The 15,615-nt window shown below is 38.1% G+C and overlaps 1 protein-coding gene across 1 annotated transcript in view; it reads left to right on the forward strand.

Annotated features, from left to right (window-relative positions):
• The window catches only part of pigg (phosphatidylinositol glycan anchor biosynthesis class G), a 59,137-nt gene that overhangs the window by 15,603 nt on the left and 27,919 nt on the right, over window positions 1–15,615 (forward strand). The window contains exons 6-9 of the mRNA XM_026357815.1: window positions 51–263; window positions 5,894–6,111; window positions 6,442–6,726; window positions 12,597–13,000. Coding sequence (XP_026213600.1) covers window positions 51–263; window positions 5,894–6,111; window positions 6,442–6,726; window positions 12,597–13,000 — 1,120 coding nt within the window. The remainder of the gene's footprint in view (window positions 1–50; window positions 264–5,893; window positions 6,112–6,441; window positions 6,727–12,596; window positions 13,001–15,615) is intronic.

Raw genomic sequence — 15,615 nt, forward strand, 5'->3', positions numbered from 1 at the left:
TGTAGTTTCTCCTCACTATTTTTCTTCTGTGTTGTTCCTTATCATGTCAGTGGGAATGGAGAAGCCTGGAGTGGTGGAGCAAGTTGACCTGACTCCGACCCTAGCGCTTGGACTTGGTCTGCCCATCTCTCAGAACAGCGTGGGCCGTGTCATCCCAGGTGTCTTGGAGGAAACCTCACTCCGAGATCAGCTGCGCTTCCTGCATCTTAATGGCCACCAGCTCAGCTGCCTACTCAAAGACAGCATTCCAGACTATGAGAAAGGTGAGTTACACATTTACTGTGTCCAACGTCTGGAGTGGTTACAAGCCCAGAAAGCCAGGACCTTGTCTGGCAGGGAAGCTCATCATTATGCTGAGAAACAGCAGCTGCTGATGTTGGTATCAGTAGCAGCTGCTGTTGTGTAGCCAATACTATGAAAACAGTTCATTTCAAAGAATACTTGATTCCAAAACAACGGTTTAGCATTTTTCCTCACCCTTAACTCAGACTACTATTGTAGTTGATACAAGTGAATCATGACTGAGAGCGTTTAGTGAAGACTATGCTCCACAGACACAGCTGTTTAACTCTGTGTAAAAGCAGTGGAAAACTTTTTAGCCTTTCTAGTTTGTCTCTTAAACTCTCAGCACACAAATGAAATCAGTAGAATGCAACATAAAAAAATCCTCAAATTCTCTCTTCCAAGCCAATGTGACAAATATGTTCATGAAGCTACAGTGGCAAGAAAAAGTATGGGCACCCTTTGGGATAACGTTGAGTTTTTTATGAATTGGTCATAAAATGATCTCCGATCTTCATCTAACTCACAACAATACCAAAACACATTCTGCTGAAAATAATACTACACAAACATTATATGTATCCATGTTTTTATTGAACATAACATGTAAACATTCACAGTGCAGGGTGGATGGGTGGAAAAGTATGTGAACCCCTAGCCTAATGACTTCTCCAAGAGCCAGAAGTGATCCAAACTTGAGTCCAATCAGTCTAATGATATTGGATGTGTTGCTGAAAGCTGTCCTGCCCTTTAAAAACACACACCAATTTTGGGTTTACTGGTTTCAAGAAGCACTGCCTGATGTGAGCTGGAAAGGGTTAAAAAAGTATCTCCAAAAGCCTTGATGTTCGTGTGTCCACGGTAATACAGACTGTCGACATATGGAGAAAGTTCAGCACTGTTGCTACTCCCGCTAGGCGTGGTCATCCTGTAAAGATGACTGCAAGAGCACAGCGCAGAATGCTTAATAAGGTAAAGAAGAACCCTAGGGTGTTAGTTAAAGACTTAAAGAAATCTCTGGCACATGCTAACATTTTTGTTGACACATCTACAATAAGTAAAACATCAAACAAGAATGGAGTACATGGGAGGACACCACGGAGGAAGCCTTTGCTGTGCAAAAAAGTACAAAAAAGCAGCACGTTTGAAGTTTGCAAAAGAGCACCTGGATGTTCCACAGCACTACTGGCAAAATATTCTGTTGACAGATGAAACCAAAATTGAGTTGTTTGGAAAAAACACACAACACTATGTGTGGAGAAAAAAAAAGGCACAGCACAGCATAATCAAAACCTCATCCCCACTGTAAAACAAGGCAGAGGGAGCATCATGGTTTGGGGCTGCTTTGCTGCCTCAGGGCCTGGACGGATTGTTATCATTGATGGAAAAATTAATTCCAGAGTTTATCAAGATATTTTGCAGGAAAACGTAAGACCATCTTTCCACCAACTGAAGCTCCGCAGAGGATGGGTGATGCAACAGGACAATGACCCAAAGCATACAAGTCATTCAACAAAAGAATAGCTTCAACAGAACAAAATACGCCTTCTGGAGTGGCCCAGTCAGAGTCCTGACCTCAACCCGATTGAAATGCTGTGGCATGACCTTAAGAAGGCCATTCACACCAGACATCCCAAGAATATTGTTGCACTGAAACAGTTTTGTGAAGAGGAGTGGTCCAAAATTACTACAGATCGTTGTGCAGGTCTGATCTGCAACTACAGATCAGACCTGCTACTACGTTTGGTTGAGGTTATTGCTGCCAAAGGAGGGTCAACCAGTTATTAAGTCCAAAGGCTTACATGCTTTTTCCACCCTCCACCGTGAATGTTTACATGTTATGTTCAATAAAAACATGAAAACATATAAAGATTGTGTAGTATTATTTTAAGCAGACTGTGTTTTTCTATTCTTGTGACTTAGATGAAGATCAGAGCACATTTTATGACCAATTCATGCAAAACGCCACATAATCTCAAAGGGTACACATACTTTTTCTTGACACTGTATTCAGGTAGTCAGCTGACCTCATTCTTTGGACACATAATGTTGCTGAACCTAGACCAACTGCAGCAACCCCAGATCATAGCACTACCCCACAGAATTGTACAGTAGGCACTAGGCATGATGGGTGCATCACTTTACCTGCCTCTCTTTTTACACCAATGCTCTCATCACTCTGGAACAGGGTAAATCTGGACTCATTAGACCAAATGACCTCCCTCCACTGGACAGTTCTTAACCCAGTTTTAGTAGACTCAACAATCTTCTTGGATGCTTTCTTTGCTTGATGCATGCCAATAATTTGACCCTTCTGAAACAGATTAACATCCTTTCCACCACTAGAGGATGTGTCTTCTGACATTTTTGCTTGCTTAGTTGAGTCCAGGTGGTGACGTTGTTTTATCTTTTTTTTTTTTTTTTGGACGGGCAGTGTATTTGTATTCCATTCATACTTTTGTGCATTTAAGTTTTGCCACAACAGATGACATAGAGCTAACTTGAAATTATTTGCTTCAAGTAGATAAGTAGAATAATGTTCCAAGTTCTGAAGGTTCATCATACCAAAGCTTATAAAATCAAAACTGCTATCCTTTAGAAATAATCATGGAATCTTGAAAATTTGGATTTCAACATGTGTCAGATGAAAGTAAGTCTATTCATTAATTTGGCTAATGGTATCACATAATGCTTAGTGTATTTGAGAAGGGTTTGTAGTTAGCACAGATGAATCATACATGCATTGACAATAAGGAAGGAAGACTGAACCCAGTGTTAACAGAAGCCCATCATCTGAACACACTGGCTCTTGTCATGTCAGGAGGTGATGTCAACTCTTTACATGGACATGTTTAGGTTAGTGTATAAATACCTTACAACTATGAAAACTCCACAGTCTGTGTTCTGTTCTTGAACATTAATACTGCCCACTCTTTGTGCAAATGCATGCACATATCCTTGCAAAGTTTTGCACCCCACTTATGTCTCGGGGTCAGAGTTTATCAGAGTTATCCATCTTGCCGCCCGCCTCTGTCCCACGCCTCCTATCTGTCTCCCTCTTTGTCTGCTTCTTTGTTGCTGTCCTTCACTTTTTACAAACATTTTATACACCACTGGCACCCATTAACATTGCTAATGCTTGATCATTGGTATCTAATTGGACATTTAGCATCGAACAGGCAACAAAACATTCTGTGTGGATTATAACATGAACATAGAGTTGTTGTGCTTTTAAACTAATGACCAAAGAAATAATAGGTGGCACTCAAAGTCATCCTGCAACATTTTCCAGAATATGTCTGATCCCCAAAAATTTGATAAATTGATACCCCTAATGTAAGAAATTCCTGGGAAGCATTGGAGGAGAGATAATCATGCCAGGTTTTCTTTATCAAATAAATCACTGGGATGGGAGACAGATGGACAAGCACTTGGATGAAGGATCACCCTGACAGCAATGTCTACAAATAACCATGTTGGTCCGGAGTATGATGATCCTAATAACTACTGGATGAATAGTTATAACATTTTATACACACATTTATAGATTTTCATTTTGTTTTGTGATGTGTTTGGGTACACCCACAACTGTATGTTGTCCCAGTTTCCATAGACAAAAACAATATTGTTTTGTGCTAAAATGTGAGACAGATATACAAATCTACTCTAAAGCACAAACACAAGCTTGTGGTGAGGTGGGAACCAAATAATGCATTTTTAAAACTTGATTTGAAACAAACTACTTCCTTTCACATTAAAAAACTTACCACTCTGGCAGCACATTTTCCACTCTATTTTGGTCCCTGGTTTCCATAGTGATGGGACGAAATGGAAATCATTCCAGCAGACCTACATTTGGATGTGTTGATTTTTTTGAATCTGTCCACTTGGGCAATCATGAAGCTGTTATGCAGTACACTGTAATAGTTGTCACTGCTGGGAAATTCACGTGGGATCATATTTTTATGTGGCCGACTGTTGGACACCTGTTGGGGTCAAATCTTACTGGGTGTGAAAGAAGTTGCTGTAAAGAAATCAGCCTTCTCTGTGAAGCGAAATATTGCTGGTGTTAGTATTTAAATATGTTTCATCAGGTAGACAGTAATTAAATCAAGATGTCCATTCTTAACATTACTGTCACAATCTTGTAGGATAGTTTATGATTGTTTCCAAGTTTTTGCAACTGATCACCAATCTCTGTCCCGAAGATTAACCTTGAAGAACATTCAAGTCATATTATAATATATAAGAAGATTCAACTCCAGTAAGGCAAAGTTTGAAATAACCTTCTTCTGCCTCCATACTTTCTGTCTGTCTGCTTTGTTTCAATCTTCATATTGTGTGTTTTTTTTGTGCTTCTAACCTCAGGCATCTTTTGAGGGCCATTAAGCAAACCCTGCACTTTTAGACAGATGAAGCATGGCCTGGGCCATCGATATTGTATGATTCACGCCTGTGGCTTAAGGTTCTAATAATTCTACCAAACCCTCTGTCTGGCTAAACCACAGTCACTATTTATCATCTCTCCGCCTATGCCGTGGAGATAGGTGTCACATGGCAAATATTTTTGTTAGGAGAGTGTGTACAAGTCTTTATGTACTTGTGTGTACACACTTTAGTTGGGTTTTAGTTTAACGGTAAATAATTGGTGCAGTCTTTCAGGGTTTAAGTTGGAATTACAGGGCTAGGAAATGCAGTCTGCCAGTGCGAACATACATGGATGTCTGTATTTCTGTGAAGAATAACACAGATGAAGCCTCCACATTGCTTTGTCCTTGAACAGGCTCCTAAAGCACTGAGGTAAGATGAAAAAAAGCACAGACACTTGAATGAGTCTTACCTCCATATCATTATGATCCTGACAAATTATACATTGGTTTCCTTAGGATTAAATGTTTTTTACCACAGGGGTGTTACTGTATCTTTTCAATTTAATGGCTGTTACTGACACAGGATGTGACTAAAACCGTAGAGCAATCATCAGAATGATCGATAAAGTCTTAGATAGGTTTACTGAGCTCCCATTCATACGGTAACAAATACTGCGTTTTACCTCTTTTCTTTATGATGAAATACAACATGATGGGCAGAAGAGACATTTTCTAAAAGTGAGACAAAGCAATCCAGGTTGTGTTTAGTTTTCTTTTTTCACGAGTCAGTTTAATTCAAAAAAGCTAATAGACAAAAAAAAGAGAAAGAATTTCTTACCCACCCAGTTAGAACTTTTCAACCATGGTTGAAAAGTTAGTCAAATAGAGTGTCAGGTTGTAAGAAAATAATAACACTAAATGACAGCAGTGCTTTACCATAACACTAAATATATTACTTCTAATTATTAATTGTTCCGCTATCTCAGAATCTCAAATGGTTTTTGGTGATAAGTAAACAGAACAAAATTAATGTGATGCTGCATCAGGAAGCCTGTAGAAATTATTGATGAAATGTTGGAAATGTCCACCTCATTTTGACAAATGCTGTATGCATGAATGCAGTAGCACCAACAATAGGGTTATATAACATTAAATAATGGCCACTCTAAAGCCACACTATTCAAACATGCCAGTTGTTGATACAGTACTTTTGTTCACCTGCCCTCTTTTCTCCTCTTCAGAAGTTGGCTTTGAGCAGTTCCGTGTGGCAGAAAAGGCTCATGGGAGCTGGATGAAGCTCTACATGGAAGGCAACACTTCTGAGGTGCTGTTTAACTTGGGAAAAAAGGTCCTCAAGCAGTATCTGGAGGCCCTGGCCTCCATGAGCTCAGCTCTCAGCAAACAGCTGGGCAGGTACGACCTGTACTCTATGGTCGCAGGCATGGTGTTTGTGTTTCAGGTGAGTCCAGAAGAATCTCATTCATCCAAAGAACTTTAATGCTTGGTAGAGCACTGTGTCTTGTCATGTCTCTATGAAAGTCAGAAGAAATTATACAGAAAATAATGTCCACAGTTTGTTTTTGATATAATTGCTCAGCATTAAAACATATTGTTCTCTACATGCATAATCTTTATGTTCAGGTTCCAGTTGCATTGCTTTTCCAAAATAATGGATGAAGTTTTCCAGTGTTCACATAAACTGCTCAAGGTTGTGTGGAGGTTGTGTCAGTTAAATAAAAACTTTTCCTCTTCTTTTTTTTGATTCTGTCCCTCTCTCCTGGCCCTGAAGCTTCTGTTGGTCTTACTGCTGGCAATGCCTGAGGCCCTCAGTAGTGCAGCTGCAGTGGACCTCCCAGTGCTCCCAGCCCTGCTCTCCCTGCCTTTTTACCTCTTGTGCCTGTTGCTTGCCTCAGTGCATGTCTTGGTGTGCACATCTGCTGAGAGCTCCTGCTACTTCTGCGGTCTCTCCTGGGGTCTTGTGTTTGCTGCTGTTGTGTTCTCCTCAGCAATGTTTTGTATTCTGGTGTCCATGGCAACACAGCGACTCCCCTTGAGACCAAAGATTCACGGGAAGGTGAGTTCATGCACGTAAACATACCACCCAAACCTAGGTACAGATTGTAGCAGATGTTTGCCCTCATAGATGTATACACACATGTTACCAACATACAAACATACAAACAGCATGTAAACCCTGGACTTGTTCATTAAATCAGCTTTGCAAAGAATGAGTTCATATTTCTCTGCGAGAACTTACAACAGTTTTGCTTTTCTTTTATTGTATTCACTTTCTTCCACAAGAGAAGAGAAAGGTTATTTAGGAGACCAGTAGAATTTATTTGAGAGAAAATCTCCTAAATCTACTAAGGCTCAAGGGGGAAAGCACACTCTTGTCTAGGTACACCCATTTTGTGATTTAGCTAAGTTAGCAAAGTCTTTACTAACGCAGCAGTACTGTGAAACAAAGACCTGAAATAAGTTTTAGTAGATTTTCTTGGATCTGTGACCACTGAAAAATCGTTCTTGGCTGTATGGACAGTGCTTTAATGGCAAAGAGTTTTGTTCTCAGCAAATAAGTAGGTAATGCTAGTTATACTTTTGAATGTACTATGACCTTACATATATTGAAAATTAGAAAAAATAAAAAACAAATTAATTACATGCTTCCTAATCAGTTTATGCTGTGAAATAAAACAGAGCATTTAATTCAAGTGAAATATGGCAGTGAATCAATAATAACTTACATAATATTACTCTCCATATGCAATAATGTTCATAACAACCAAAATATTATCTAATATGCTGAAGAAAGTCGTAGGCCTTGCTCCTGAAATGAGTTACTGTGACCCACACAACCACAGTTCAAGCAGTTGATACTGAACTTTTTGATAAGGTGTTAAGTTTTTAACAGGCTATTTTTCTGTGAATAATTATTTTGCATTATTTTGCATTGTTTTGTTGAGTTAAAAGTGATATTAATTTATGCTGACATATATGAGGATTTCTGTATCAGTCAATGCAGTGATATGAGGGAATTTTGACAATATTTCTTGAACTCCGGAGCTTAACTGTCAAGTCAACAGCACAGCTACAGGAAAATGAAAATGTTACAGAAGCAGATACAGTCTGTTCTGCTGCAGGATTACTCTGCATCCCAGAAGTCATAGTGAGACCCTTTAAAAACAGCTCACACTTCTGAATCACACTGCTGCATTGATCATATTCATCTTTTTAGATAACATATGTATTGTATTATCTTTTAACACGACTTTATAACCCCACAATTATCTCACTCATATCAGAAATTTTCCAGTCTACCAAAATTCAATCTGTGCCCGTCACTGCATGTCTCCAGCTAGATGGTGTCACGTTGCTTTATCAAAAGGTTTGTTTTGGCCTTTATTGCCCAACAAGGGTTGTAATACTATTACATGGTGGAAAAAGTGAAAACAGTCCTTTCAAAATAGTCTGTTACTGTAGCTGCATTTCACCTGTTAATTTTAACTACATTATTGATCCCTGTGGGAAATATTTGGACACCATAATGAAGTAGCCATTTTAGGACTGAGGTTCAGTGTCTCTCACAAGGACTCTTTGACTTGGCCAGTGGATGTCATGTAGTTTGAAATGATGCCTAGCACATTAAATGTCAGGAAACAGTTGAACCTAATCAACTCTGTAAATAGACAATATGCAAGTTGAGCTAGCACTAGTATGAGACTTCACTTTGCCCCACCCTGCCCTCATTCTCCATGCTCTGCTACTGTATACCCTTAACACAAGGCTATAAAGCACAGTGCTTAAGTAGTCGTTACAATAAATAACAATGCTCCAAAACTCATTAAGCAGAAATAATTTAAATTAGCTTCTTTAGTAAGAAGGGCGAGCCTTGCTCAAAACCTTTCAGTAGCAAATATGTCTGCACTGCTGGCAGTGTAGTGACTCTGTCTGACAGGAGGCTGAAACACTACACCTCCACATTAAAATAAGTTTGGGACCATATTTTTAGTAAAAACAAAGGTTATATTCTGTAACTTTAACTAACAGGAAGAACATTAATTATTACTTGATAATATAAATGCATTAATGATTTAAACTCAGTAGTAATATATTCACAAGCTCTGTTATGAAGGTCTGTCACATTATGATAAATTTCAGTTTATCAGCTTGCTGCACACAAGAATTAACAAAGAGCTCCAAAACGCCCAAATCATCTAAAGACCAAACTGCAAACATAGTTTTCAAAAAATCAGAATACAATCAGAATGGGATTTAACATATCAGGAGGAACATTAAATTTACCAAATCTATCATTAAATGTTGCCATTAAATGAACTTAAAACGAACAAGGGGAGATGACAGAATGCAGTGGGCTAAAAATGACCCACTGTTGTGGCAATGCATTAATAATTATTTTGTCTTTAAATGTTTTTCACGAACACTGTAGCCGCAATGTTGAACTTTACCTCAACAAGCACAAGGAAATGCCAGCAATATGTCTTCCAAATGAATGTGATCAATCAATCAGATGTAGTGGGAGTACTTATTCTGAGGGTGGAAGGAAGCATTCATTTCTTATTGTTTGTTTAAATTGGCCTAAAAGATGAGTCCCCTTTACTGCTGTAAAGGTTATTTCTCTTTTCCCTTCAGGGAACTTTGAGAAAGCGCTGAAATGGCAAGAAACTCAGTCAGTTCAGTCAGGCCATTTGGGTGGGTGAAGAAATAAACTACCAAAACTATGCACTGGAACACGTAGAGGAAATATCCCCTACTGTAGATGTTTCTGTGACTCAGGCTTCGATAAACAGATTTTGTTCTTTAATTTCGAATGTCACAAAATGTCAAACAAAAACATGCACATAGTTCAGTTGGCAGGAAATTACTCACAGAAAGTTGATTAAGAAGCCAGTTAATGTCAGAGAATAGTAAAACAATAAGAAGAAATTTGTATGATTAATTATATATTGAAATAGTAGTATTTCAGCTTCACTGTCATGTGGTCTTTTTTATAAAAGACACCAGCACAAGAGAGGTGACCCTTCATCTAGCCATGGCTCTAAATGTCCATAACAGTATGTATTTAGAATAATAAACTCTAGCAGTAATTTGTCCACAATTGTCAGAGTTGTCATTTGAATTCATTTAGAGCTATCTGCATATACAGTATATACAGTCTTAACAAAAACCTTTAACTAGTCTTAAAGAGACCATATAATTTATAGTAGTCTTTCAGCTTCCGTACATTGATTGCAGTTGAGCTTTTAAATATTCTCGATTAGGTTAAAAGTCGGGCATAGATATTTTCTGCCAATATAGAAAATGTACAGAAGTGCTGTGTTGTTTTATGTCATGTTTTGTGTTCTGTAAATGGTGATTAAGCAGTTGTGATAAAGGCCAAGCTTTATGGCCAAACATTTTCTCTCTGTAATAACCTGTGTATCTTCCAAGTTATACCTGACAAATTAATTAGATACTCAGATTTGGTAATGGTTTTTAAATGTTGTTTAATCGTCGTTATTATAACTATATTATTATTCAATTTGTAGAAACATTTTTCTGACTTAATCTATTTAGATCTGCTCTGGGCAATTTGGCATCATTTTGTATAGTTCTGTTTCAATTTACTGAAATACTTCAAATTTATAACTTGAGTTACAATGAAGATAGAGAAATATTGTACAGCATAGTTTCCAAATCGAAGAAAGGAAAATATAAGAAATAATGGTACAGTGTTGTTAGGCTACTTAATCACTTGAATGAGTTTTTATCTATAAGTGCGGAGCTGCACCTGGTTTCGCTTGACATATGACTATAATTGATATTATGGGCAGCATCTAAAACAGTTATTAGAGGTTTTCTGATTAGTTTTTCTGGACAGATTGTAGTTGGAAAACTGGAAGATTAATCGCACTTAGTAACTTGCCACTTAAGTGTGAATGAAATGTGATTAGAATGCCTGTTGAATGAATTTAAATAACCTAAGAGTAAGTAAACATTATTTAAAGAAGTCATTTTTTCATGAGAGAGACAAATGGGGAAAACATTGAATAAAGAAAATATTAATTTGAAAAAAACAGAAATGCCAGCCAAATTTAATTTATTTAATATAAGCTGAGACCTCTTTAACAAATGTATTAATTGAGTCTGTCATGACTATTGTAAGAGGCCTACTTAAGTCTCAGAACATTACATGAGTTAAGGTTTTTTGTTTGTATAAGCGGGAAGGTCCAGCCACCGAGAGGTGAATCATAAAGGCTGTTTTACAACTGTATGATGGAAAGGTAGATTCACTGGTGTGCCAGTAAAATGTGATAAATCACATACACAAATGGTAGTAGACCCAAGAATGGTTGAAATGTTTCCAAAGACATCACAGCTATCTGTCACTTTTATGCTATCCTTGACTAAGATGATGGCATTGATGGAGAAATGGCATCAAAGATCCACTGAAAAAAACTTCATGACTCTGTCTTTCCTGTGTGCTTGCAGAGATCGCCTTTGACACAGCAGGAGGGCAATATCCTTTATTCATCCTGTGCACATTAGGCTTAAGTTCAGGTTTTGATTGACTGCTGTTCTGCTGTTTATATTAGCCCAGAGAACTGGGCTAAAATATGTCTTGGTTGAGATCAGTAATTTCCTGGAGTCGCCTCTGGTTGGTGTAGTGAGTACTACAATATATCCTTTAGCTTTTCTTATACTGTAGTTGATGCCATAGTATGTCCCTTTTTTTCATCATATTTTTAGTAGAAATGCTGTATGTTCCCAAACCTATGGTATCTAGCCGCAGTGCAGATATTTCCTTCTAAAAGTGTGATAAGTGCTGGCTTAAAAACAGTTGTTTGTGCTGGTTCTGGTGCATTGTAAGTTGGAAAGATGTGAATATGTATATCATGTTATTAGTCATATGCAAATGAATACCTCCATATGTTTATTCAAATTTAGCTATAGTATGTTATGTATTTCATCCATTATGAAACAATGCAGTCATAGAAGAGGTTGCACAATACTTACTCTTTAAAGGAAACATTTCACAATTTCCACCTAAGGTGAGAGAAAACTTGAACAGGACACAGTGGAACTGGAAAAAACATATTTGAGCATCCATTAGGCCAAGACACATTTTATCTTTAATTTAAAGAAGCTATAGACTTACAGGCATTAATACTATTCTTAATAATGCAGCGATGACATGGAATAATAGTAATAATAACAGTCTGTGCTTAACCATCAAACCTTTTTATTACACAAGTTACCAGACCTAAATATTTGATAACACAGCATATCGTACAAAATAATAATAGCCTGTAGTATGAAACAGCCCACTGTAGCCAGCAGGTACTGTGTGCTGGTTCAGCCTCTTTTTATCATCAAGGTGAGCACAGGCCAAGATTTGTGTCCGTATTTGAGGTTTTTTTGCTAGGATAAAATATTGCTGCTGAACTAAGTTTTGGCTGAACTTAATTTGAACTTGCTTTGTGTAGCAATACGCAGTCTCTTTTGAACAAAATAATCTGAGTACAAGTAAGTGATTGGACAAACCAGCAATTTTTTACAAAAGTGATGGATACATTCATAAGTGACTAACCACAGTTTCTGAATGACCCAAGCACTATAAAATTACAGGCACCATGAATAAACATCGGAGAGGTGAAAATAGGTTGAATTGTCTAATCAGGATTTGTAAATGGTCCAAAGATTTTTTCAAAGGCTTTTTTTTATGTTTTGCAATTTAGGATACATATATGCTAATCATCTCATTCATCTAATTCAAAATCATATCTCATGATTTTAGGCCTATGACTCATCTTCACATATGATCTCATAGAAATGTCCATTGGTTTGAGATGCCCAGCTGAGAAACAGTTAGAACACATGTGAAGTTTCTTTCAAAAGCCTGGTTCTAAAGCTTTCTTTTTATTTACCTTTTTTTCTCTTTCGTAGTCTCCACTGAGAAACACTGGTAGTGAGTGGTCACTGTCAGAGCTGGATGTGTTGCTCCTGGCTGGCACGGTCGGCCACACTCTCAGCTTGGCAGCCAGCAGTTTTGTAGAAGAGGAGCACCAAACCTGGTACTTTCTGCTCAGCACCCTCTGCCTCGCCATCTTCCAAGATGTCTGTCGCAAGTACTTCAGAGAACAGAGTGGCTCTGGGGATGAAAAAGAGCATATCCTTCCTTCCAAAGATTGTCATCGCCCTGCTCACCCTAAGACAGAGATTTACTCAGAGAAGTGGCTAGCATTAGCCACGCCACCCTTTACATTGTTGTGCTGCCGGCTGCTGCGCTCCCTCAATCAAACCGGGGTGCAGTGGGCTCATCTTCCAGACGTTGGACATTGGCTTAACAGGTCAGCTTCACCAACTTTCTAAAATTGTGACTATATTGTAAATTGTTATGCAAGGCTAAATCAAATACTTTATTTATTTATTTAATAAAAAGTGTTTTAAAACTGTCCCTAGAGCATAGTTATAAGTGAATAGTTGTGTCATCCTCAACTAACTAATAATGTGGATGAATATGGAACATGTTTAGGAAAGAAACCAGTATCAATAAATTGGGGATACAGTATACTTTAATATATGTAACTTGTCGTCACAGTAATGTTGCTATCAACTCCTCACCAAATACATGCCTCAGCCTCTTCGCAGGCTGGCAACTGCTTAAAGGACGTACCCGCCCTCAGTGTCAGAGTATATCTGAACCAGCCTTGTTGTAAATACGTTGCACAAACACAATAACCTGTGTTAAACATCTAATTATAGTTTTGTGGCCACTTAGGGGTGGCACAAGAAGCAACCTTGCATAGCTCCTGATGTGAACATGTTGTACACATCCAGAGCAACCAGAGATCCTTGGGCAAGCAGTAGGCAACAATGGGAAGAAAAAGAAGAAACAACTGAAGAAACCTCCAGTAGAACCAGGAAAAGGGTGGACATCCATCTGCCTTGACTGGTTGGGCTGAGTGAAAAGCAGAGAGAGAAAAGAAGAGCACTAATAAGTAAATCACTAGGCGGGTTTGTAGGGCCAGTAACTATACACCTCCAAAACTGTCGATACCTGCAGAAAGTTACAGAGAGGAAGAAGCACACAACTGTGAGAGAGAGGTGATGCAAAGTTAACGAAATGAAATGTTGACATATGAATCTATTTAGAGTGAAAGGAGGAGTAAGGATAAGAGTGGAGCTCACTGCAATAAGGGAGGTCCCCCAGCAGTCTGTAAGTAAGTCTGTTGCAGCTTAAATACGAGATAGTTCATAGTCACCTGAGCCAGCTCTAGCTCTAAAAGGAAACTTTAGGTGTGGTCTTAAGAGTACTGAAGGTGTCTGCCTCCTGAACCCTAACTGGGAGATTGTTTCACAGGAGAGGAGCTTGATCACTAAAAGCTCTGCCTCCAGTCAGTACTGTAGCTGCAGCATTTTGGATTAACTGAAGACTTTTAGGGAGATCTTGTGGTATCCTAATAGTAGTGTAGGGAATTAGAGCTGTACAGTCTCAAAATAAACAAACATGGACTATTTTTTTACCATCAAAAGACACAGGATGCTCCTAATTTTGGCAGCACTCATCAGGTGGAGGAAGACATTTCCAGTGATTTGTTTTTTGTTTCAATTAAAGGACCTATCCTGGTAAAGGATCGAGTGCTAATTTTTGATGTCATGATGACTCTTTCATCTTACACACAGTCATCTATTCTGTTAATTATCTATTCCTAAATATTGGTTCAGTTAACTTTAACTTAATAGGTCTAACAATGTTTTCTAGTTGTACCAGCCTGTGAACTTGGATTGTTATACTAGGTAGTAAAGCAAAAAGTGAGTGTCCACAGTCACAGCTATCTGGTTGATTCAGAATTACTTTGGCAGCATTAGGATTCCTAAGATGTTCTCCAGGGGAAAGATGCAACACTGTCTGAATAGCAAAAAGATAGAGTGCTAGGTGTCTCTCTTTAGTTTCTATGAAGTCTTTGGAGTTCCCTGTTAAACAACACAAAGAGATTGATATATTAAGTGATTATACTTAAGTTCAGAGGTTTATCTGAAAGAAGAATTTGATACAAAATCGGTTAAATCATGCCTGTATGTCTCTGAGTGCACGCAGACCTTGCTTCAAGACAAACTTTATAATTAATCTCCACTATTGGTAAGGCTCCTTGAACAGCAGAGTCTTTAGTTTACTCTTTAGTTCTCTTTGCTGCTATACTATACTACTGTATATACTGTGTTGTTGACTACAATGAACATGGGTCTGCTAGCAAACCTAAGAACTATTAGTCATGTGTTTATATACTATATTTTTCTTTTTATGTGGGTATTTGGAAACATGTAGGTTACAGGACATTACAAAAGTCATTTGCAGCACAGCTACACTTGCAGGCAGGATGGAAAACTATCTGCACTAAACTTTGGTTTTAAAACTGAAGTTTTAGTGCAAGTCACTCACAATGGAAGTGAATATGCTTCTGTGACTTTCACAGCTGTCACTTGGGAATAAATCCATTATAAAAAGGCAGACACATCAGTTCGATCTCCATCTACCTTTCCACCTACACATACAATAAATGTTAAACAGCAATGCCAGAAGTTCATTCTTGTACTCTAGTGAATTATGTAAGCTACTATGGGAAATATAGTAACTCACCCACTAAATATACAGTCGTGACTGTTGAGTGAACTAGACAGGGAAATTACACTAACAAAACAAAAGTCCCTGAATAATTTGGTCATCACCAACCTTAAAGGATATGTATAGGGTTTTGTGTACCTCTGATGTTGAAACATCTTAAAATGTGTTTTTTTTTCTGACTGAGAAGCTGACAGGACCCTCCACTCATACATTGTTTTAAAAGATTCAAAAAAGAAAAAACAGTTCTCGCGATTGCTCAGACTGTAGAAAAATGGTGATTTCTCAGTGAAACTGTGACTGTTTCAGAGCCATTAATATTCTGCCAACAGCACAGGGCAG

This window comes from Anabas testudineus, chromosome 10 (genome assembly GCF_900324465.2).
Source record: "Anabas testudineus chromosome 10, fAnaTes1.2, whole genome shotgun sequence".
In the NCBI taxonomy this organism is placed as follows: Eukaryota; Metazoa; Chordata; class Actinopteri; order Anabantiformes; family Anabantidae; genus Anabas; species Anabas testudineus.